General features: G+C 43.9%; 1 protein-coding gene across 3 annotated transcripts in view; it reads right to left on the bottom strand.

Moving 5' to 3' along the window:
- DHX58 (DExH-box helicase 58) overlaps positions 1 to 25,815 on the bottom strand; it is a 73,460-nt gene that overhangs the window by 23,704 nt on the left and 23,941 nt on the right. For all 3 annotated transcript variants that reach the window (XM_069634478.1, XM_069634480.1, XM_069634479.1), the window contains 5 exons: positions 23,084 to 23,274; positions 21,858 to 21,974; positions 17,084 to 17,213; positions 6,681 to 6,872; positions 4,284 to 4,540 (listed from right to left, as the gene is read on the bottom strand). In XM_069634478.1, the coding sequence (XP_069490579.1) occupies positions 4,284 to 4,540; positions 6,681 to 6,872; positions 17,084 to 17,213; positions 21,858 to 21,974; positions 23,084 to 23,274 (887 nt within the window). The remainder of the gene's footprint in view (positions 1 to 4,283; positions 4,541 to 6,680; positions 6,873 to 17,083; positions 17,214 to 21,857; positions 21,975 to 23,083; positions 23,275 to 25,815) is intronic.

Genomic DNA, 25,815 nt, shown 5'->3' with positions numbered 1-25,815 from the left:
GGGACAAGGATACAGTTCAAGGTTTTGTTTATACATGTGCTTAAAAAACCTAAAGTTTCAAGGTGCTTTCCAAAGGAAATACTAACACGTTAGGGCCGGTTTTCTAAAGTCCAATTAAGGGCTTCACAAAACTGTGCACTGAGGCAGTACAAAACTCCACTCTTATTATAAGGCTGTACCACCTGAGTATTTTGTAGCTAGACAGATCGGCCAGGGTTATCTTAGGAGGGAGAGAGGGCTGTAGCAAAGGACAAAGAACCAGTAGTTTATAAACGGTTTCGAAGAAACACTTACACCCAGACGTATTATACAAAACAAAGGATTATTATAAATACAAGTAGGCCAAGGTAAATCTTGGGGGGTAAGTACATGTGTCATAGAATCATAAACATAGTATAAAAATTCAACACAATGCTTAAGGTACATAGACCTTGTTCAGAATAACTAACGGTATTTCTAGGTAAGTCAGACCTAATTATACACATTTAGAATATAACACACCTATTCAGGGGGAGAAAAACCACAAGTTACTTTTAGATTCCTTTCAGCAATTCAAAGGTAGTAGTCCCGGCCAGTTATGCTGTGACACTAAGTTGTAGAAATCACACAGTAAACCAAGCCTGTTACAGATATACTTTTCTGATTAGTGGAACACAAATTCATGGAAGAGTATAAACCTACAACTACATTTAGGATAACCTTCAGTTATACTAGGTGAGCAAGAACTTATGTTGTAATAACCTATTACAGTTGCTTTTCAGATCAGTGAAACACAGACTAAGGTAAGCAATAACACCTTACAGTATTTTAGGATTGCACAAAGCAGTCCAAGGTCAGTAAAGCCCACAGTACACTTATTCAGAATGGCACACAGCTATTTAAGGTAGGTAAAACCCAAGGCAGACATATTCTAGACAGGCTTTACAGCAAGTCAGGGGAAGCAAAACCCAGTTGGTGAACTTATACACTCACTTACACAGCAGGCTCTCCGGTCGCTGGAAATTGCCTTAGCTGGCTTTTCTTCATCTTCCTGTTCGAATTTGGTACCAGTGGTCGGCTAGCTCTTCAGCTCCCAGGATCGGAACTTAATGCAGTAACCCAGCCAATCAACAGGTGTGCAACTTTCATGGCAGTCAACCTCCCAATTGGAACTGGTTCCAAACAAGCAAGCTGGAAGACAAAGGGCTGCAGAGTTCTGGACTTCTCCCTCGCTTCCTGCCTTTTACAGACACTCTGGTGCCTGGGCGGGCTTGCCCGAGGTCTCCTGCCGAAGACAAAACTTGCACACAGGACTTTCCCACCCTGGAGAGTAGCGGAAGAACCAAGAAAGGACAATCAAATGAAAAATGGCAAAAAAAGAAGACAGTGGCCATTTTGGAATAATGGGCACCGAAGGATGCCTTACCACAGCTGTGGAAACAGCCTGTGAGTAAGTTGCACTGAATTCGTAAAAAGTTCACTGCCAACTGCCATCTAGATTAAGCTTGTCACTGTAACAGAAATGTTACAGGGGTAGTGATAAAGGGGATACACTATACCTCCTCAGTACTCCCCATAAGGTTTGGGTGTGCTGGTCTCACAGAATACAATGCAGAGAGGATCAAAATATCGTTTCAACCCTTGGGAACAGTTGTTCACTGAAGGTAAGCCAGAGAAAATAAAAAAGGGCAACCCAGCAACACTGCACAGAAAGTGCTGTGTGCTGCAACAATAACATTTAGATGTCAAAAAGTTGTCAAAAAGGATCAAATCAAAAGTACACTGTGGAGAGTCAGAAAAATGACACCCATAAAAAGAGTAAAAGAAAGGGTGCGTATGGGAAAAGGTTTCCACTCACTGGGGAACAAGGAACAACGATCCATAAGTCTTGGGGGGGGGTCTCACAAGTGAGGGAGATTTAGCACTAAAATGAAAATCTTACCCAACATAACAATATCAGGATGATTTGCCAAAAGCACTTCTAAAGATGTCAGGATGATAAGGATGGTCAAAAGTAAAGTGTCTGGGCTAGATTCTCAAAAATAAGTGGAAATGAAGGGATTGCAGAGAATGCACTCCTTTCATTTGCGCTCATGACCGAAATGCTCAAGTCACCTTATTCTCCAAGGTGACCTTAGCATTTCAGGAGGAGCTGGACAATAGTGCAAAGATGCGCTGCCCAGCCCCCGACACTAATGTATGACAGGCTCCCAGCAACCACGCGGTTTCTGAGAGCACATTTCACTGAGAAGGGCGGTTAAAGGGCCCAATTGAAGGGCAAGAGGGACAAAAAGCATTTCCATCCCTATTTGGGGGCTGGTAATGCAAGTGTGCACTCTGTGGATTAAGCCTCCACCTGCACGTGTTTAGAAAGGTGCAGGGGGATGACTATTATGTTGGGACATTCAACAGTGCATCCCGTTTGTGAATTCAGGATGCATTTTTAAATTCCCTGAAATGCTCCATTATTTGGGCCAATGTGCAAAGGGGGAGGGGGAGGGGGAAACGGCCTCTGAATGAGCGCATCCGTGATGCGCTCATTCAGAGGCGCTTTGTGAATTGGGCTTCTACTTTTGGGCGCAAGTGAGGAGATGCGCTAGAGCATCACTTGCACCAAAAATAGTTTTGAGAATCTGGTCCTATGTGTCTGAAGTGGTGGGCAACCATATCTAGCAAAAGGATCTTAAGGAACAGAGATTCCCCTCTTGCACCAAATGGGACCCTCAGTAAACGTGTTCGGCTTCCAAGGTTCAATCCAAAGCAAAATCGGCGGCAACAAAAGTGCTCCCAGTGTTCAAAACAAAAGGATTCAAAGCACATATTTTGTCTTCAAGAAGGTCATATGTCCTCCCTCCAGCGACTCCAAGAGTAGTGTGGTCTGTTGCTACAGTTCTCTTTCTGTCCCTCGGGAGGTCCCCTGCAAAAGACCCGTAGCTTACAGGCAGCCTGGTGTTGTGTCTACCAGATCTTTGCCTCTTATGCCACTTGCTGGTGATTCTCCTGGGGTACAGGATTTGGAGCCACCTACTTGCCAAAGACTTAGGATCCTGCTTTCTGGGGCGCTTGGCTGACCCTGGTAGAGTTGATCGAGAGGCTTGCCTGGCCGTATCCTCACTCACACCCTTCTTCCCATCCCAAGAGACTTCCTTGTTCTTTTCATGCCTTGCCTAATCCTAGGCCCTGCCTCTACCTCTCTTCCACGGGAGGTGAACTCTCCTTTTAGTCTGAAATGTTCAGATTCTATACATCTGCCTATCAGTGCCTACACTCTCTTCTTCTCCCGGTGGTATCCTTCTGTCTCCTTGTATCTACAGTCCTCTCTCAATGCTCTCTCTCTCGCTCTGTACAAGTCTCACAGTCCTTCCCCTCTCAGTGGTCTTTTCAGTGAACCCTTTGTCTGTCTCACAATTCTTCCCCTCTGGACAGACAAGTTCAGCTTTACGAAGTCCTCTTCTCTTACCTTCCCCCTACTATGTCCCTCTAGTGTAATCTAACTTTTGCCTTTTTTCCCTGATGTTACCGCTCACTTCACTTCCCAAACCAACACTTCCTTTCTCACCAAACACCCCAAAGCTCCCCCTTATTCACAGTCTCTCTTCTCTCGCTTCCCGAGTGGTACTTCTTTCCTCACTCTTCAAGATGGCACCCTTCTTTGTCTATTCCCAAACCTTCACACCTTCTTTTTGCACTTCGTGGTGCAAATGACATAAATTGAATGGATGGAACCAGTTTGCACATAAGTGTAAATGCATTCGGGCCTCTTGTGTACAATTTTCGGGATTTCGAAAATGAGCCCCACTGTAAATATTGCTGCAAATAAAAGGTTGATTCCAAACCACCACTAGATGGCGGACTATGCATAGCATGTGAATCTAAACAGAATCAAACGCCCCATAAAGAGAAAATTACTTTGATCTATGCACATGTCTAGTTAATACAGGCTTGCAGCCAGGAAAACAAATAGGGCCCGATTCAGAGCATAGTCATTTTGTACTGCATAAATGACCACTTGCACTGACTTTACACTGCAAAAATACACTTTGCACACTTCCATGAATCAGGGTTTGTGTCACAGTACAAAGTCACTTTTCAGCAGTGCAGTCACTGTGAACCGTGCAAAGAAATTCCATGAATCTAGCCCTTAATTATTAACTGTTGGTCACATAGCTCAGTAAGTTAAGTGCTGTGTTCAATGTGTAAATCACCTGCTTGAATTCCCGCAGTGCTGCCTATACCTTTGACTTTTCTTTGGTTGATTTTATTCACGAGCAGAGTAAAATCAAAATATAAACCGCCAATTTTACCTGCGTCATGTGCTTTGTTTGGCTGCTAGATCCCGCCCCAGTCAGCACGGCTGCCTTCCGAGCCAGCTGGGCTAGACCGCCAGTGGCGCCCATCCATTCATGCAGCGAGTGCGCGGACTGGCGGGTCCTGGTGAAAATAATACCGCGGGAATCTGCGGACGCCCCAAAGTGCTCCAAAAGAGTCTTCTCCAGCTGTAGCAATTTAGGGTTCTCGTTGGTTTTGTCCATCGCCAACTGACGCAGCGTTCCCTGGTTTTCTTGAAAAAAGAGAAAGGGGTTTTAAAAGACATGGCTGCTGCTTTTCCAGATTTTAAAAGGAGTCATTCATACGCCAAACAAAACTCTTGCCTTTCCCACTGATTCCACTGAGACCTGTTGTTTCAGTGCCCGAGCTCCAGAAAGGAAACTAGACGTATACAAATCTGTGGGAAAATGGGCTCCCAGACACCTTATCAGGAGGAGAGGTAGTGGGCGCTTAACCTAACCACCCCAATTCACAACCACATAAAACATACTCCAGTGGGACGTTTAGGGCCTACTAGGCCTGATGCCCTTCTTCACTACAGTTAACCCCATCTGCACTATCAAGAAAAAGTGCTAATATATATTGGGTTCCATTTTTCAAAAAATGCAAATTTCATGCAGGGGACCACCAACGTTAGCACTTACGTGCAATTTTCCACATTTACAAGGCAAACTGCAAAACTCAAGAATAAAACTAGACGAAAATGCCTTCACTCTTCTCTGCTATACTCCATTTTGTAAACGAGTAAAGTAAACGCTTCCTGCAAATTACCCAGTGCAGCTGGCGTTTACTAATGGATTCCTATGGAATTCGCCTGCTCTTTAGCAGGTGCTAATTTGAGGCAGATTCGATAGAAGTCCATTTGTTTGATTATTTTCATGCAAGTGTAAAAGCAAGTGCACACACAAGGGGGGGTGGGGTATAGGGGGAGGACAGCAAATCCGAGTTCTTATCTTTGCCCCATTGGCCCTCCTCCACCTCACGTGGTCACGAAAATGGGCCGCAGTGGGATAGAGAGGCATGATAGCATTATGCTTCGTTTTTACGTCTCCATTTCTCAATCCGCTGATTATAAAATCACCTCAATAGTGTTCCATTTGGGGGGTAGGTGGGGTCTTTTGGAAAAAGGTGCAAACTGCACAGAGGGAACCACCATCATGTTCTGCACTGCAGTCCCCACTGTGCAATGTTCATTGTTTTAACTATGTAATGTACACAATGTATGTATAACCTGGTAGAAGCACGTTTACATGGGTTATATGTGATTTTACAGATAGAAAATTCAGAGTGGTACATTTCATCGTGACCAAAATACCGAAAAAGATTTTTTAAAATTTGGTAGAGGCCTCCCAATCCCGCTGATTTTCTACACTTAAAACGCCACCCCAACCCCTTACCCCACTACCCTATATATATATTTTAAATATTTTCTGTGTTTTTCAGTATTATGGTCTTTGGTGAAATGTACCACTCTGAAATATTTTCGGTAAATTGACTGGGTACCGTTTACATGCAGTGTTTGCACTTTGTAGTGGCAACAAATGTAAATTCCTCCCATTCACGTACACATGGTGGAAGGATTTTAAAATGGATCGCAATGGGAGCCATCTAGCTTTGAGCAGGTGCAAAAAGCTGGCAGATTCTATAGGAATCCTGTTATTTTTTTTTTATTTGGTCTTATAGCTATAAAAATAACTTTTGACTATCCTGTACTCTTTTTCGGCATCATGGAGATCAGATGCTGATCAAAAAGTATTTGTTTCCGACAAGCAAGAGGGGTGGAGATGGTAAGCATGTAAATTATGGTCCATGCACCTGTCTCGATTGAAAGAAACTAGAAAATCCTCCAGAGAGTTTTTACACATGATTTTTCATCTCTATTATACCTTCTATTGCAGCCACTAAGGCAAGGGTTCTTTGGAGTTTGTTCAAGAAGTCTCGTTTCCTAAACATTATAGGAGTAACAGAAGTGCTAAGAAGCCCACAAGAAGTGGCAACAGTTGATAATTCACTGTGATGATGTCACCATGTGTATTATAAAACAATCTTTATTCGAAACTTGAGGACGCATCATGTTCATAATCAGTGACTGATCTTAGGCGCAAGCATTTAGCTACTAGAACAAGTAAAAGCTAAAGGCAAACATGCAATTCATATGTCAATATTCCAGATTTGGGTGCATCAACAAAATAGCAGTGATGCTACCCCTAAAGAATGACCATTATAGGTTTTTTTTAATACGAATGGTGCCGGGTAAACAGTGTTCTCAGAAACATTGCAGATGTTTAGCATTTAGTAGTTGCAGTCATATGCAGATGTGCAATTGGTGAAACGCTGAAAACAATCAATGTCCACTTTGAAAACCTCCTTACCATCAAATACCCTGAAGAGGAACTGCTCGGTGGGGTCGTTCTGGGTCTTCCTGATCTTCTCCAAGGTGTAGAATATATCTAAGGTCTTAAAAGCATCTAACATTCGCACAGTGTCGTGGATCAGGAGGGCGTCATTGTACTTTCGCAGGTGCAAAGCACACACCCTTTTCTTTCTGGAAGCCTCCACTGCCCCTAAGGAGCACAGACACAAGATATCCATGGTCAAAGTAATTTCACAGGCTGAAGACTCAAAGCTCTAGTGCTGCAACAGAGGACCTTTAAATCATGTGCCCATTAATGACTATAAAGCTTTATTTCAGAATTAATTTAGAATACCAGCGAACAGTCGTATTGTGTGTAGATGCAGTTTGTAGCTATAGCTGGAAACCCAAGCTAATAGGCCAGGTGCCAGAGCCGGTATAGCCTTCAGCTGTGGACTTGAGGATTAGTACCACCTATGACGCCTACGAGAGTGCCATGTTTTCAGTGCATGAAGCATGTTCCTGTTACTAATGCAATGCGCTCTGCCTGTGTATGTGCCTTCCAAATTGAAAACCATGGCCACCACAGAAGTGCAAAGTGTCAGTGTGGTTAAGGCGTCTTTGAAAGAATATTTATGTTCTTGGTTTCAGACTTTCGAGATACAAAGAGCAAAGCCAATGTGTCTACAATGCACTTATAACACAATAATACTGTGTATAATCAGTAGCATGCCAAATTATATACATTCCATATGTATGGTATTATGAGAGAAAGCGCAAATATCATCTTGATGTCAATTATAATAAATATGCATATCTGTATATATATATTTATATCATAGACATTACTTACTTGTAACAGTATTTTTGCAGCTTATGTCTGTTTTACTACTTGCATGCTGCGCTTAGGTTGCTATCTAGCGTTTGGTCCAAAATGTTTCACTTAATCTTTCTCAAATTTAAAAATAGGCATCAGCATTGATGTATAAGAAATTAGATACCTGCATATCAATATGTCCCCTACAATGCCCTTATATGCAAGCACCATCACCGGACTAAATGGTTACACCTATGTGTGTGTACTACATTATGGAACACTAGGAAGTACATTTTAAACACTTACTTAAATAAAAATCGACATGTCTATAAAACAAAGGCTTTTTTTTTACACAGAAAATAACATATAGATACCAAATTAAACATTTGTGTCACAACTGATAACTTCTTTTATTTGTTTAACAACTGTATTAAACCTGTTGGGGAGGACGGGTAGGGTGCATGTGAATGTAAAACAGAGACAGGCTGAGAACATTCAGTTGTTGTAAGTAACATTGGCCTTTTTCCGCATGAATCAGCTTTAGTGTCACCTGCTGTGCATAGATTAACCAGCAGTTCTTACCAACTGGTGGCATCTGCAGCCAGTGCTGCTAGGTGCACTCTGAGAGAGTTAAACATTAACCCTGATTCCAGTATGTAAAGTAGAAAAATGACAATGGGGGTTATGACGGGTTGGGTGGAGCGGTAAAAATGCAGCAGTAACGCTATTACCGCCGCATTACTGCTTCGGCCAATACCGGGTTTGGACAGAAAGTGGGAAGTTTACCTTCAGCTTTTTGCTGGAGGTAAAAGTCTCCACTTTCCGCCCATTTGCAGTGCTATTTCCTCAGCCCTATTAGCGCCAGCAGTAATAGCGCCAAACATGCTCCATAGCGTCCTATGAACTCGTAACAAAATGGAGAGTAACAGCCTTACCACAACCTGGGATCCGGCGCTAATAGCGCCAGATCGAGTTGCGGTTACACTATTTGCATTGGTGGTATCCCGGCAGGTTTACCAACGGCATACCGCCATGGTTGTGATAGAGCCCAATGTCTGCTGGTGAAGAATCTATTGGATTCACTTGGCGTGTCTTGCACAATATAACAAATTGCTTCCGATTGTTAAAGGAACAAGCTCTGGTATCGCGCTTTTGTGCCTCATGAAGTGTGTCCGTACAATGATGAAGAAAGTTTAAGTGCCCGCATTCTATGATTTCAGGAGTCAAACCAAGCTGTCAAGTTCAATGCCTGTGGATTTGGATGTGTTACCTGTTGACCCAGATGTGTTAACAGGTTGTGCACTGGGTTCAGTTTGATCAGTGGTTCGATTGCCATGTGTGAGGCACATGGGGTGAGGGTACCACACTTTTACCCACATGGGTGCAATGAAAATGATTGTTAGACTCTCCTGAGGAAGCTTGTGAGCCCACGTCTCTGTGTTGATTCTCTCCCATGTATGGCTGGAAGTTATTTTGCTCCACTGGGGTAACATCAGAGCGAACTGGAACGGCAGGTCATTAACTTTTCTTACCTGGCCAGGTGACATTGAGATCGCACAAGTGCAGGGGAGGGGGGAAAGGGAAAGTGCGGGGGGAGGGAGAGGGTGCAGTGCAATACATAGGATCAACAGTTAAATAAAAAAGATAAATAAAACAGTAGGTAAAAGTGCAGCAAGTTAGTGGCAAGTGCAGGGGGAAGTGCAGAGATCAAGTGTCAAGAGCTGGTGGGGACTGCAGGGATACAGAAACAGCCCCCAAGTGCAGGAGTTGCCCGGAAGGCAGTGCAAGAGTGCAGCTGGCGGAGGAGGGGAACTGGGCCCGAGATCAGAGGGAAGCCAGGTGACCAGTGCAGTTTCAGTTAGGAGTTCAGCAGGGGAGAGGAGGAGAAAAAGCAGAAGCAAAGAGGAAGGTCTTGAGGTGCTTCCGGAAACAGAGATGCTTCTCCTCAAGTTTCAGGGAGGCAGGGAGGCTGTTCCAGAGGGAGGCCCCAGAGATCTACCACCAACTCATTGCTTGCAGAAGTGACTGACCCTGAGGGAGTTGGCGGCGGATGAGCGAAGAGCTCGAGAAGGAAGATATTTAGGAAGAGAGAGTTGGAGGTAATGAGGCCCCAGGCCCCAGAACGCCTTGTGGACAATGCAGAGGGTTTTGAACTTAATCATCGCAGCCACTTGGAGCCAGTGCAGAGATTTCAGTCCTGGAGAGATACGATCCCTCGGCTTGAGGCCAAGGATAAGTCTTGCAGTCCTGTTCTGGATGAGTTTCAGAAGGCGGAGAGTAGAAGCAGGAAGATTTAGTAGTCCAGCCTAGAGAAAACCAGAGCTCTGGAGACAGTGAGCTTCTGGGGGAAGGAGAGGAAAGGAAGAATACCTCTGAGGAGGTGCAGCTGGTAGTGTGACCTCTTAGAAACGTCAGAGATGTGAGGAGAGAAGGAGAGAGTGGAGTAGAAGATGACCCCAAGGGTTTAAGCCTCACAGGTGGGAGAAGGAAGAGGGCCAAGAGAGGTCGGCCAGAGAGCGACAGGAAAGGAGGGAGCAGGTGTGCCGATGAGCCATGGCGGACAGGCAGTCAGAGATGAGAGAAGAGGTGGCAGAAGGGATCCTGAAAATGAGCTGAGTGTCGTCCGCATAGCACTGAAAGTTGGGGCAGAGAGCGGCAATGCAGGGGGCAAGAAGTGCCAGGTATTGTTTCAATTTCACAATCCTATTGTTGAAATGGCTGATTTGTCATCTTCTTGTTCTCTTAATTCAGACTTGATTTTGATATTAGTTCACAATATCTCTTAGTGAGTCCCATGGTGAGTTTTAAATCTCTATGTGAATTTGAATTTTTCCCTCTTTCAGTTTCTCCCTCGACATGTGTTTTTCCGTGTTTTAGCGTGTTTGGCCTAGGATTTTGGGATGGAGGCAAGCATTTGTGATGTCATCTTTGATGTCCTGGGTGTTAGTCTTAGCAGTGCACTGTGAAGGCGTGAGTTATGGATGCTTAGCTTACCGTAACTGGTGAATTCTGGGGGTTTCCGGTTTTACCTGTAACCATAACATCCCTTTAACAAAGTGTTTTCACTGAATTTCATAGGTTTTTATTAGTGCAACTTAACCATAACGTCCCTTTAACAAAGTGTTTTCTGTGAATATATATATTTATGAAGCTTGTGGATCTGCTTAGAATCACATGCGTTGTGTTGTAAAGTTAATTACTTTCTGCTATGTGAGTCAAGTAATACTCATTGTACATAGTTAACATGTTTTATCTGTGAAAAGGTTTCATCTTCCTAGAATGTAGAATGTAGTGCCATCTGTATTACATCCAGTAGAATTGTTGTGACATGAGTACTGAGTATTCCTGAGTCAGTTGAGAGAAGCCCCTGGAAAAAGGTTGGCCGCAATCATGCTATGATGCTGGAATAAACTTCTTGAGAACTACATCAATTCAACTGTCATCATTTCAGCCAGCATCTAACTTTACAATACTTTGCATAGGCCGACATCTAGTGGTAGGTGTGGAGTATCGCGCATGTTGTTTTCGACGTTCAAAAAGGGACATCGACTGGGCCTGTTTGTAATATAATCCCTAGTGTGAGATCTACTATACCCATGATTCCTCATGCGTCAAGGTCCATTAGATAGTTTTTTTCTGCCATTGTGGTCGGACGTGTTACACGCAGTCTGTAGCACTGCTACTTTTCAACTTCTTTCGACGGTCGCAGTTTGACACACGTTTCGACGAACATTCAAACACCTTCCGACTGCCGAATCTGATGAGTCCTCTGATCCGGCGACAGGCTTCTGCCTACACCAGGCTTCAGCCTTGCAGTGGGGAGAGTGGGGGGACTGATTACCTTTCTTAGAGAATGCATACTTCCACTTCCCATATATACTGCCTTTGTCTAGCTGCCTTTTCAGTAATATTTAGCAATAGAGAGAACTCCTTTTAAATTCGGTCCATCTTGCAACAGGAAGTACCTGTGGAAAGACACCCATCGAGTGTGCAACCACTGCCTTTCCCAAGACCACCCAGAGGAGTGTTGTGCGTTGTGCAAGTTGTTTATGCCCAAAACTGTTAAAGCACGACACACCAAATGGTGGGCGGCCCACGCCATGATGGACGAGTTTGAGACCCCAAGTGGCACCTTTGAGTCAGGCCTTGGAGGCCAAGGCAGCAACAGCTCCATTTCAGAAGCCAAAGACATTTCAAGGGAATCATCTGGCTCCTGTGTGTTAGTCCCCAGCCCCAAAAGGCAGTTGCAGTACTCTGCTATGGTGAAGGCTACTGGCGACAAAGACTCTCACACGTACACACTTAAAAAGCATGCAACAATGAGCCGTTCTTTGATGGATGTGTCAAAAGCAGCATTCCGGCAGAAGACACCTCACAGCCTACCGACCATAAGCGCCATAAACCGGCTGCGCTTCCGCACCCGCATCTAGCACAAGGGGAAAACAGTGAACAGGTACCAGTGGACGTGCATCAAAGTCCCTCGATGGATATTTCACAAACGTTGAAACACACGTCGAAATCACACAAAACTCATTCTAGCCAGGACAAACACCATGTAAAGTCTCAGGAAGAGATCTCACACACACCTACTGTCCCACAAAAGGTGCCAGAATATACTGGGGCTACATCCCAATTATCTCTGTCTCTCCAAAGAAAAGGCCCAGGGAGGACCCTGAATCTATTGTGTTCCCTCTACATGAAACACCCAAGACAGGTTCCTGGTCTAAAAAATGTCTCGAGGCCACTATGAACAAGGTCTCCTCTTTCACAGAAAAGTACCCAATTAGGCAAAAAACATTAGACTTAAATGGGGCAGCCTTTAGCTAAATCCCCAAGGAGTCGGCCTTCTCCCACACATACTATTGTGGACATTCCTGAGCAACCACATCTTGACACTCAAGTCTCTCATTACTCTTATCAAGATCAGGGGTGAGGAAGATCAAGACGTTTGGTATGATGTCCCAAATGATACCTATAACTATGATCAGGATGACCCTGACGTCACCATTATAGACCCTCCTGATGTTACACCTGACTTCGTAGATATTATTTTAAATGAGAGGAAAGCCATCAGTCTGGCTATTCCTCTATTGCAGTCTATAAAAAAGAGATTTACCCCATCTCGTACTACACCTTCAATTACTTGTGCATTCAATCCCAAGATAGAACATTTTCTTAAGCCATCCATTTCAGATCCTCTTTACATTAAAGGTCATGCAAAGCCTGATACACTAGTTGTCACCACCACTAGAAAAAGGGTGGCTGTGCACGGTGTAGTGCTAAATACCTAATATAGAGTGTAAGAGATGATATACCGTGGGCAAGAGAGTAACCGCTTCTGGGGCATATTTGACTTGCATAGCAAACAATACTACGTTGCTTGCAAGTTATAATAATACTCAGTGGGATGAAATATACAAACAACAGGTTTCCATCCCAAACCAGTTACGTCCCACCTACTCAAAATCTCAGCTAAAAGGGAAACAAGTAGCCCGGAATATTTTTTAAACATGCTCTAGATTCCAGAGATACTTCTGGTAGAGCAATAGCTGAGAGCACGCGGCTCAAACGCCATTCATAGCTCCGGGATTCAGGGTTCAAACCCGAAACTCAGGCAACTTTAATAAGTATGCCTATTCAAGATTCCATCCTCTTTGGAAAGGCAGTAGACGACCAGTTAGATTCCACCAACAAGGAGCATGAAACCCTAAAAACACTTGGGCAAATTTCTAATAAACCCTTTATCCATCGAGGCACCTTCAATGCTCAGTGTTAATTTCAGAGCCAGGGTTTCTCAAGGTCCTCGATGTCTGGCTTTGGATCCTCCTCATCTTCTTGGTAGAATTCCCCAAAGCCAATCCTCCTCTTTTCAAAGCGGGTTTAGGAGAGGTAAAGGTTGGAGCAGAGTTGCAGTCTCTAGAGGCTCTACTGCTCTTCCAACAAATTAGGCTCTGGTTCAGGTACACTTCCATGCTTCCTCAGTAGGGGTTTGCATAACATCTTTCACCCACACATGAGAGGGGCTAATGTCAGATCGCTGGGGGCTAACAACTGTGGCCAAAGGTTATTCAGTAGAATTCCTACAAGCACCTCGCCACCATACTCCTCGATCAAGAAGAATGTCATCGGAACATCACTTGATTTTACAAAATGTTTTAACACTACTACAAACGGGAGTCATAGAGCTAGTTCCACCTCTGGAGGAAACCCAAGGTATTAGTTCCAAAGAAAGATCTAAAAATGCGCCCAGTCTTAGACCTGCGCCCTGCAAAGACGTATGTGAAGCCACAAAAATTCAGGATGGCAACGCTGCAGAAAGTAATTCCTCTACTAAAACAGGGGGATTACATGGCAACATTGGACATGAAAGATGCATGCTTTCAAATTTCAATGGTGCAAGTGCACAGAAAATACCTAAGATTCAAAGTGGGAAAGTCACTAACAGTTAAAAGTGCTACCATTCGGCATAGCATCAGCACCACAAGCTCCTTGCGGTGGTGGCCGCACACCTACAGAGGCAATCCATTCCAGTGTACCCTTACCTAGATGACTGGCTAATAACAGGAGCAACACCTCAGTTGTGTCAGCAAAATACTCAACAAACAGTCAATCTGCTGTTTCAATTAGGTTTCTTCATCAACCGGACAAGTAAAACAATTCCCCCCCCCAATTTCAGGGGGCGCTAATTCGAATAGAAGACGGCTTAGTCTTCCCCTCAAATGAAAGTTTACAAAACATGCTGTTTCAAATCCCTAAATACATAGTCGGTCATCAGGTAACCGTGTGAAAGGCCATGCGCCTTCTGGGAATGATGGCTTCCTGCATTTACCTTGAGCCGCACGCCCGGTTGCACATGCATCCTATGCAAGAGTGGCTAACTAAACAATTGTCGCAAGCAAATGGTCTATGGGACAATCTAGTGGTGATTTTGCATCCTCTGGTTCTATCTATGCAGTGGTGGAATTTTTTTAAAAAGGCAACCCGTTCAGCACCCCAGCAATCAAAGCCACTCTCACTACAGACACATCGCTAACAGGCTGGGGAGCTCATTTTCTCCATCAAACAGTGCACAGGGTGTGAACACAAGCATTAACCAAACAAAAAGCATATCAACCTTCTACAACAGTCTTCAAGGCTCTACAAGCATTCAAACAACAGCTAGTACAAAAAGTGCTCATACTTACAGACAGCACCACATGCTCCAGGGGAACTAAATTCTCTAGCAGACGTACTAAACAGAAGTGCAAAACTCCTGTCAGAACACAAGTGGCAGTTGAATGCCAATGTCCTACACAGCATCTTCACAGACTGGGGGCTTCCAGACATAGATATCTTTGCTAAACAAGAGAATGCACAATACCATGATTACGCATCCAGGTTACCCCATACAAGATCAAAGGTGAACGCACTGTTAATGAACTGGTCAGGAAGATTTGCGTACGCGTTTCCCCCAACTCCACTTCTCAACAGGATAGTCCACAAGCTATACCAGAAACAAGTAGCCTTAATCCTAATAGCTCCTATGTGGGTGTGACAAACACGGTTTTCACACCTGTTGAAAATGTCTCTTTGGCCTCCAATGAAACTGCCATGCGCATACAACATGTTGCCACAGAACCAAGGGACACCACCCATGCCCTCAGACGCTGAATTTAGCAGCTCGGCTCCTGAGGTCATATAGTTTGGTCATTTAAACCTAAACCAAAGATGTATGGACATTTTAAAGGAAGCACGCAAACCTAATACAAGACACTTTAACAAATGGAAACGCTTTGTTTTATGGAGTAAAGCACATAACAGCAACCCAATTGGCTGTTCAACTTCACAGATAGTACACTATTTACTATATGTCTTAGACACAGGCTTAGTCTTTAATGCTCTACGAGTGCACCTAGCGGGTTTCTAAGTCTACACCACATCACAAAGTAACATTTCCTGGTGGAAAGTGCCTGTGGTGAAAGCATTTATGGAGGGTGTTAAAAAACGATACACACCAGTTGCAAATCCAACTCCCGACTGGGACTTACAAAGCTCATGGGGGACCCCTTCGAGCCAACGCACAAAGCCAATCTTAAACATCTTACATATAAAACTGCTTTCCTTGACGCTATCACATCAATAAGGAGAGTAAGTGAATTACAAGCCCTTTCAGTACAAGATCTTTTTGTCATTATTCACAGAGACAAGGTAGTACTGTGCACACATCCAGGTTTTTCTCCAAAGTTCATCTCAAAGTTCCATGTAAATCAGTCCATCGAACTTCCTGCTTTCTTTCAAAATCCAAAGAATGCAGCAGAGAGAAGTCTACATACCTTACATGTCAGAAGGGCTGTCATGTATTAGTTTCAAAAGACTAAACCCCTCAGAAAAACAGCCCATTTGTTTGTATATATAGCCGCAGGGAGAGAGGGGAGTCCTATCTCTAAATCGGCTATCTCAAAATGGATTATCAAATGCATACAACTTTGTTATTCTCTTGCTAAGAGAACATTGCCCTTCAAGCCCAGAGCACACTCAACTTGGTGCACAGGGGCTACTCTAGCTTTCATTGCCAATGTCCTCTTGGATGCTATTTGCAAAGCTGTCACTTGGAGCTATGTTCAAGCCTTCACACAACACTACTGTTTACATACACATTTTAAAGATGACACAAAGGTGGGTCAGGCAGTGTTAAAACATTTGTTTGCCACTCTACCTTCTAACAACCCACCACCTTCTTCAAGTACTGCTCATGAATCTATGCAAAGCATGTGATTCTAAGCAAATCCACAAGCCTCATAAGGCATACATCACCTACAGTAATAGTTTTTCTGATGCTTGTATCTGCTTAGATTCACATGTGCCCAACCTTCCTCCTCTTTTGGGGTTGAAGCTTCTAGGGCAAATCAGAGATGTTTCACACCTCATCACAGCTTACATATTCTCCACGCATACACTCCATACTCCCTCATGTCAGGAACAAAACCTTCTGAGGGACCTCGATGCGTATAGTAGACATTACACTAGGGATAATATTACAAACACACCCAGTCGACGTCCCTTTTTGAACTTCGAAAAAAACATGTGCAATACTATGCACCTAGTACTAGATGTAGGCCTATGCAAAGCATGTGAATCCAAGCAGATACAAGCATCAGAATGTACGATTACGGTAAGACATGTATGCCATATATCACACACACTCACACACCAGTGCTATGCCATTAGGCACACACACACACAACACACACACACACACACTCCCACACCATTGCTATGCCATTAGGAAATATGTATGTTTGGATATATGTATCCTAAGAAAACTGATGGGGTTAAGGTTTGAAAGTGGACATTTTAGCCAAACTCTGTTTCACAAAAATGCTTTCTTTTTCCCAGGAAAATTCTGGGAAATGATGTGCAGTTTGAAGCTTGAAAGCGATAATTAAGAAGAAATTAAATATAGCACCTTTACCCCATCACACGCGCACTTGTTCCTTGCGTTTACTGCTCTCTCTGTATTCACCCCCATTTTTTCGCACTTCGATCCAATCATGAGATGTGACCTCCCCACTTGCATGTCGAGGATCACATGGGTCTTGCTTTCCTATTGGCGAAAAGGCACCTACCTTCCTTTTCCAGCTCAACAATTTTCTGCTCGTAGATCTGGGTGCCGAGCTCTGTTCCGAACAATCCAGGGACATCAAGGTATTCATGTATCGACATCATGACACCCTTCAATTTTTCCTCGAATGGATCCTGTGGGAACGAGGCACCACACGTTTAGAAATCGTCCAGTGAATACTTTTAAAAAAATGGAAGCAGCTGGCGTAAACGATGATCAACATGCATTTTGGGGTATAGAGGTAAGCATTATATGCAATGCCCATTATCACAATTTTGATTGAACATTAATTTGCAGTACATCAAACATCATCAATCTATTGCTCTCTCAATGTTCCTAAAGTCCACATGTCAGAAATAAGGTCAAGGTCTTGATGCAGAGGGAATCTGTGAGACGGGAGGGGCGGAGGATTAAGACAAGTATGAAGGCCAGCTTTATACATGAGAAATGGGGTGAATATTGGAGAGATATATCCAGAGGAATAAACACCACACAAATACTGGAGTCTTTATTTTACAGTAGTTGGGGCACAGGTCCATTATCATCACCTTTTTCCCTCTTAGATATAGTACATCTGAGAGCAACTGCAGCACCCTACAAACCCAAGCATGCACAACCACTGTGCACTTTTTACACCCCACCATTGGAGCTCAGATCAAAAGAAATGACATCACATGACCTTTGACTACATAACATAACACAGACTTTGAACCTGGTGCAATCATAGGAAGGATATATAAAATGCTTCAATAGGTGGAAAAGGAATCAGTCTTCATGGATGCGAGGGAATTGTTGTGGGAATCCCCTGTGATTGGAGCTGTGTATCAGGTTTACAAGTAGTCTCAGATACTTGAGACTGCTCTGTCACAATGAATAAAGAGCACTCTTGCTCAAAGTTTTTGTCATTGGGTTTTTAGTGTTGCTCCAGGTGCCGACGGGTGTTTCGACCACACAAGGGTCTTTATCAAGCCAAGGTTTGTGTTTCTAAATGGCCTGTTAGGTAAGGCTTTAGGCCTGTAGACGTTCTTTATAATATGACACTGATTAGTGATCTCGGGAGGCCTATTAGCCTCTGCTGCGGTCATTGTTGGATAATGGGCCCACCTATCTCCATGGATTGTGACACGGGATGCATGACCACCAAAGACTTGTTGCTTTCGACATGAGGAGCACAAAGGGGGCCTTTTTCTTGCGCCATGTGCCATGTTAAGGCTGGCGGGAGGAGTGTACGGAGAAATGTGGGGTTCGCCAGGAGACCAAAGGTGTGCAGGCACTCCGGTTGTGTACTGTTGCCATGGCTACGGTGTGCTTGCAGTGGTTATGGCCACTAAGCAGTTCCCAATCCAACATGTGATGCAAAGAAGTGGGATAAGTATGGGAGCAAAGGGAGCACATCTCTTAATTTTGCTGTTGCTGTAAATTTGGTCTAGTGTTGCCTGGGGGCTGGGGGTATCTTTAATTTCCTAGATCGTGTTGCAGTCATATAAGCCACACAAGTCAAAAAGCAAAGCAGGCACTTTTTCGTACTTCTGTGACTTAAACAAGTGTGCATGTCAACCGATTCACAAAGGTGATCTCCCGGGAGTGGCCTGCACATTTCTGGGGGCAGTGCAGATGCACGCATTTTGCTGCTCGTCAGATGTTTTGGACAACAACTCCCATTATCCCTCACCCTTGACTAAGCTGCATCAGGCTGATGGGCGTTGTAGTCCAATACATTTGGAGATCCATACATTTCAGACCCCAAGTGTACTTACTCTCTTCTCCTCTTCCATGTCCTAGATTTGGCAGGGTGGCCATGTTACGTAGTTGCTTATGAATTACCTAGTAATGCCCCTTTCTGACAGTACCCAACACCCAGCCCTCCACAGTGAGGCTGCATGCTAATATCCGAAAATCAGCAGGGGTAGGGCAATATCCAGATGTACAGATGTTTTGGCCTACAACTCCCATCAGCCAGAGCCAGTGCATTCAACAGAGAGTGATCATGGGAGTTTTAGGCTAACATATCTGGAGAGCTGCAGGTCGCCTTTCCCTAAGGGAGACTTCATGGCGCCTTCTTCCCACTTGCATCCACATAGAAGATGAACTTGCCACTGATGTGGGGCAGTAGAGACTCTTTCTGGCAAATTCTCTCTGAGACACAATGGGGGTACTTAACGGTTTGGCAGAGTGGTAAAAGTGCTGGTCAAGATTATGGTAAATCAGTTACCAGCACTTTTACCGCTCCGCCAAACTATAGGTTTGCCAGTGGGGGTTACCTGATTTAAATCAGGCCCCTCCCTTGCAAAGAACTTCTAGTGCTGGTAATTCGGGTAATTCCCCCCATGGAGTCCAATGGAAGTCCATGGAATAAGGAATTCAGAGCATTCCCGCAAACCTGTAATATCCAGGAAATACCGGGATATATGGTGGAAGGAATGCTAATTACGTTTGCCGGTATCCCGCCATACCGGCGGCATACCAGAAAACCTGTAATGACCTCTAATAAGTGGATGGCCTAATGTAAGGATTGTTCCTCAGGCCCCAGTCCAGGTCATTTAGCAATGGGAAGCATGGAGCAGGTAAAAGAAAATCCAAAAATGGTGTCTGGGCCTCGTGTAATTTCAGCACAGTCCCCAAAGCCTCCATCTGGCCCAGGTGCAGATCCTCACTGAGGAGTCCACTCAGCAGGGGGAGGTGACGCAGAGCATTAAGCCGAGCAGCCCCAGTTGCTGGGTGTGGGTTGTTGGAGCAAGTTGTGGATGGCAATTGCAGGAATTTGAAGCACGTTATGGAAATGGTGAGGGAGTGGAGGCTTTGTGGAGAAGGGACCAGGAGAAGGAGGAGGTGAAGACCGGGTGTAGGTGATAGCTGTAGGAGGTGGTGAGGATTTGAAGGAAGTGGGAGTAGAAGGATGCGTTGAAGATCTGGAGGAGGTGACAGCAGGAGATGGTGAACATCTGGAGGAGGTGACAGCAGGAGGTGGTGAACATCTGGAGGAGGTGAAAGCAGGAGATGGTGAAGATCTGGACGAGGTGACAGCAGAAGATGGTGAAGATCTGGAGGAGATGGTTGAAGAAGGTGGCAAAGATCTGGAGATGGTGATAATAGGATGAGGCGGTGCAGAGCTGGAGAAGGTATTAGAAGGTGGTAAACATCTGGTTGCGGGGGTAACCACTGAAGGGGGTTAAGATCAGGAGGAAGGGCAACTGGGGTTGGAGAAGAACTGGACGTGGTGGTATCAATTGGAGAAGGGGGTGTGGAATGTATTAAGATCAGGGAGGAATGAGGAGGTCAAGTCAGCCCAAGGAAGGTCAAGAGGATGGAAGGTGGTAAAAGACCTAAGCAGGACTAAAGAGGAGTCGAGCTGAGAGGCGATCCAGACATACATCTCTGAAAGTGGAGGTGCCCCCAAGAATGTAGAAATGGATAGTGAGGACCCCTCGCCCCAGCTCCAATCTCTTGAGAAGCTTGATGTCTATCTCCAGCTAATGAACGAGGCACAGAAGTACCTCAACGTGGCACAAAAGGAAAACCAACGAGGGCCAGAGCTTTGTGTAGAATCTTGGTGCTCGGTGGTCCTGGATAGGAGACCCAAGAAATCTTGCAACTAGTTAGTTCAGAACAAGCTGCACCACAACCCACACGAATGTGAGGTCCAAGCACCCAGGTTGAGAGACCTTACTTGGCTATTCTGGAGACCTTTCCATTGACTATTTTGCCCTTTGTGTGGATCCTTTGTGCTCTGTAATAAAGACTCTGATACTCAACCCTTGAGTCCAGTCGTTTGTGCGTCCCATCCGGCCTCCGTGACCTGCATTGTGCACTGAGAGCCTTCCCGCCTCTAATGGTTCGTGAGTTTACAGGGCTCTATGTTCAAAACTCAAAAGTCGAACAAAAAGTCAAAAACTAAGGCAATGGATCTTTGACATCTCAACTCTAGCAGCCAAAGAGAAAGCCTTGTTCACACATAAAGGGCAAGCTGGAAGAATATGAGACGACGTGGACACTGTGGAACAATATTCCTGACAGATGTTCTGTATGTGGTTACCCAATACTAGAACAGTATATTTGACTCCAGTCTCACGCCCCCCTTCCCTATTCTCTGCCTCCCGCTTCTTTCTAGTCCCCCCAACCCCTTCTGACTATTTTTGTTTTCTTTTTCATAAGGTCTGGCGACACCCTGGCAGGGTCACAATATGGCAACTTTCAGACAAAGGCCGGGCTCCGTAATACCACTACGCCAGCGATGGGTGCCGTATAAATGTTGGATAACATAACATGTATGGTAAATTAAACTATACGCTAATTGAAACAAATTTACCTTGAATATCCTAAATAAGTGACGTTGAATGATGATGCATTTAAAATATTTTGCCACGTACAAGGAGCTACTAGTAAGCGCAGAGAGTTCATAGGCCACGGAAAATGTATACCATAATATATAGAATAGGTAGTATTAATGTGTACATGAACTGATTTTGTATCTTTTGAAAACAAAATAAAGATTGCAACAAAGAAAGAAAGCATGATAAAGATTATAATAAGCCCCAATTACACGAGCACTTTAAAGATTTGGTTATTTTTCTCATTTAGCAGAAAACGCTCCCATTGGCTAACATCAATTACCCAGTTTTTCATCCATGATATATGGGGGTTTCTCCTCATTTCCCTCTCCCTCCTTAGGAGCCAAGACTCATTTGTACGAGCAACCAATAACACTGCAAGGCAATGTCTAGAGCATTTGATTGGTTTACGTTCTACCGCACAGTTTTCTGTGCTGTCCACATCATTACCCAGGCCCGTTGGTCCGTCAGGTCAAACACTTTTTGCGGCTGAGGGGCCTTTTCCTCCAATTGAGGCCGATGGGTTTTCGGAGACATGATCTTTCTCGCGTCAAGGTTGGCACAGATCTGAAAAAGAGACACGTCACTAAATATGGCGGTCAGTACCAAGAAGACTGCTGATGCGTTTAGAAAGACATTATCGCCCATGCCTGAGCTTACCCTCCCTCTACTGCCTAGTACAAACCAGGTGAAAAAAGCGCAAAAACAATTCACAGGAGGCAAAGCAATGAAGTATTTGTGGATGTTATTTTTTAAAGCTCGCTCACTGTCCACCATCTTGATTCTCCAAATTTTGCAGTATACTACAAAATTCTAGCTTGCGATTTTGATTTTAGTCTCCTCAGGGGTCTGCAACCTTTGGCTTGCCTGATGTTTTGTACTACTACTCTCATCAGCCCCTGGAAGCTTATTATATAGTGAGGGATCAAGGGAGTTGTAGTCTGACGAGTCAAAGGTTGCAGACCGCTACGTATGGATACAATTGTAACCGCTATGTAATTAAAGTCCAGAAACAGGCCCATTTGTATCAGTGCCCTCTATTGGCCAGCTAAATACATCCACTAGCTGCAACTTCACGAGGCGTTGCGTAATGATCTCTGACACTAGAGTTATGGGTAGGTGGCGGGGGCAAACCCATCTTGGTCATGCATCTGGAGTGCCCTACACATGCATCTCCAGCCCCTCACTAACCTCCCCAACTTCAGCTGAGTCTTGAACACAACTATGTCCAACCAGCGGGCCCCACCCTTGCATCCTCAAAGGAGAGTCAAGGCCCCATCAAGCACACAGGATCATGCCATGGAATTGATTGGCCAGGGTCCTACTTTGCAGTAGCGTTCAGAATGACCCCCCTGTCCTTGGCACAGACATGGGTGGGCCAGACCTTTCTGAAGTCCAATTCCACACCCAACAGAGAATTTGGTGCCATGAAGTGGACACAATGTGACACATGAGAGTCCCAAAATGCATGCATTTGTCAAGTAGGTCACATGACTACTCCCTTTTAAGGCCAAATAAAATAAGGATTCTGAAGGTTCACTGGTGGAGGAGTGGAGACAGGAGAGGCTACAGTTCTGACCGTGCGTTTTCTTTGTGAAGTTACTTTGGCCGATTGTGAAAATGCACAGGTATGTAGACGTGAGTGTATTGAGAAAGTACAACCACCAATGGCTCACTTGTAATATGTGCAATTTGGCATTTTCAAACTTGTTGGACCCGCCGGTGCCAGGAGAGGCTGTGAGTCCCAGGATCTGAGGAAGCTCCCGGTCCCCTCGAAGCTTCTTCTCAGTGTAAATCTCCATGATCTTATTATAGACGCCGTCCTTGTGGGTGTGGTGGCATTCATCAATCACCAGCAGCGTGAAATCTACCGGCAGGAAATGAAATATAAGAACTCCTCGTAACAGGATTGGTTGAACAACTCTGCCATGCATGCATTGCCCGCCCACTTGTCAATCAATAGCCTGTAGCACCGGTAGTTCCAAGGTCATAACCAGATCAGCTAGAGAACCTACACATTAAGACACTGTGAACACATTTGCTGACTAATGGTTACCTTTCAAGGTACCGCAATAGTTCTTCGGAGAGTGTAAATAAAGATGGGTGTATTGGGAACAAGGAATCACATGAACCTAAAACCAAAATAATTACCCAACTCCTGCTCCTCAAAACTACAAATTGTATCTTCTAATGTCAGTTATAGGGGATACTATCTATTTGTCTGTTTTGTTAAAGTATGGTTATGCATTAAAGCACTTTTCGACACCACTAATCACAGAGTACTTTTCTTCTTTCCAATTAAAGGACTATCTGTGTTCTATGCATAGTTTTCCTACTTTGCAAATACAATAAAGTAAAATGTCACTCATGTTTAAATGTACACGTTTTATCAATCACAAATCAATAACTATTTAAATATATTTCTTGGATTCTGCATGAACTCCAACACGTTTCAGTCCCTAATTATAAAGGAAGTTCTTCAGGAGACATTTTGGGTTCAAGTCACCCATATAAATTCCAAGTGACAGGAATGGGGTTATGCAATATTGCTAGCTGATAGGTTTTGTTTGACACTTTCCATTCATTTCAGACAGATAAAAGTACAGGTAGCTGCAGGAATTAACATACTGAATTTCATTTAGTATGTCTGCTTTCCTGGCCCATGCATGTACTGCCAAATCTGATCAGTTCTATGGGTTGGAAACATTTCAAGCTCTAAACAAGGTTCACTATAGATGTTTTTTTAAAATGATTTTGGGTTCCAGTCAGCTATCTAAATTTCAAGTGACACGCCTGGAGTTATGCAATATTGTTAACTGATAGCACTTGTTTATAGCCATATTTATGTTAAGTCCAAGAAGATGAAAGCAGAGATAGCCGCAGGAATAGAAATACTACACAAAATGCAATGTGGGTGCTTTCCTGAACCAGGCATGTACTCCCAAATTCAGTCATTTGTGTGGGTTTTAAAGATTTCAAGCTATGAATAAGGTTGCCTGGTTATGTTACATATATGAATCTCTCCTTTCCATGTATAGGTTACACTCCAAGTCCATTCCAATAAGAGTGTCACCCGGAAATGAGATGGATGACTTGAAACCAAGGTGTCCTCTCTCCTCCCCATCCCCTGAAGATTGCATTCATTAATTAGGGACTGAAATATGTTGGGGGTTCATGAAGAACCTGAGGAAAATGTCTTCTATGCATGTTGGAATAATTGTTGACTTGTGATTTCTATATATAAATGTGCCGCTTTAACTGTGAGTTGATTTATTTTTACTGGTACTGTGATGACTTGATAGTAGGCACTCGGGAGCTATTTTCCTCCGCTGGCTGTGATGTAAATGGGCCTGGTTAGCTTGACACCAACAGCTTCCATGAGATACTTTTGACTGTGACAGCCAACTGGTGCCATGCAAACCTATCTATACAACATTAACTCTGGACGCATGAAGAAGATGGCTAAAGCCTAATGGGCTGCATATAATGGACAAAAAGTGATAGTTTGCATCTGTTGTGGAAGCTAGATTTACAACACTGTAAAGGCTATATCGATGTTTTGCAAAAAAAGGTAGCTTCTGCTTACAGAATGATGCTTTGTACACAGCAGCTACCTCGATCCTTTGCCTGGCCAATCTTAAATTCCAACCCTGAAGGTATATGAGATGCGAAAGTATGAAAACTCTGCATTGTCGACAGAAAGGGAGGCATTGATTATGGAAAGAAAGACATTTACTCTGGACAGGTAATTGCGTTGAAGTGTGTTTCACTGCAAAACTAAAATCTATATGATTCTGTTAAAAACAGATATGATTCTGTTAAAAACAGAGAAATTAATTATATTCCCTGATAACTGACGCAAGAAGCTGTTAGTAGGGTATTACCCAAATTGACCTTTTACAATTGACCTTTTGTCCTAATTGACCTGATGATAGTGGTCCTAATTGACCTTCTGCACAAATGACCTTTATATTATTTTAGTTATTTTATACATGTATTGGGTTGGTTTTGGATTAAAATAATATCAGGGGATTCGTTGGGAGTTACGGGGGTTTTTGGATTGGGTGAGGGGTTGTGGGGGGGTTCCCCCCATATATGTCCTAATTGACCTTTTAAATTAGGTCAATTCTCCCGAGGTCAATTCTCCTGAGGTCATTTGTGAAAAGGTCAATTAGTATGCATCCGTTAGTAGGTTTCAGGGCCAGGGCTGGATCATTTAAGTATCTTTCAATGTACAACAATAACCTATTTTAAATGGTTCATGTTGAGTTTTGACTGAAACATCTAACTTTCTCCAGTATCTCATTACCTCACTTGACACCTCCTCAACACCTGGTCCAAAGGGAACTTAGACTGCATGTATTTTAAAGGAAATGATAGTCCAAACCGAGCTATGTTTTCTTTCATA

Source organism: Ambystoma mexicanum, chromosome 13 (assembly GCF_040938575.1).
Source record: "Ambystoma mexicanum isolate Mex_15411 chromosome 13, UKY_AmexF1_1, whole genome shotgun sequence".
In the NCBI taxonomy this organism is placed as follows: Eukaryota; Metazoa; Chordata; class Amphibia; order Caudata; family Ambystomatidae; genus Ambystoma; species Ambystoma mexicanum.
The sequence above is the reverse complement of the archived record's forward strand: the minus strand, read 5'-3'. Positions and strand labels throughout refer to the sequence as shown.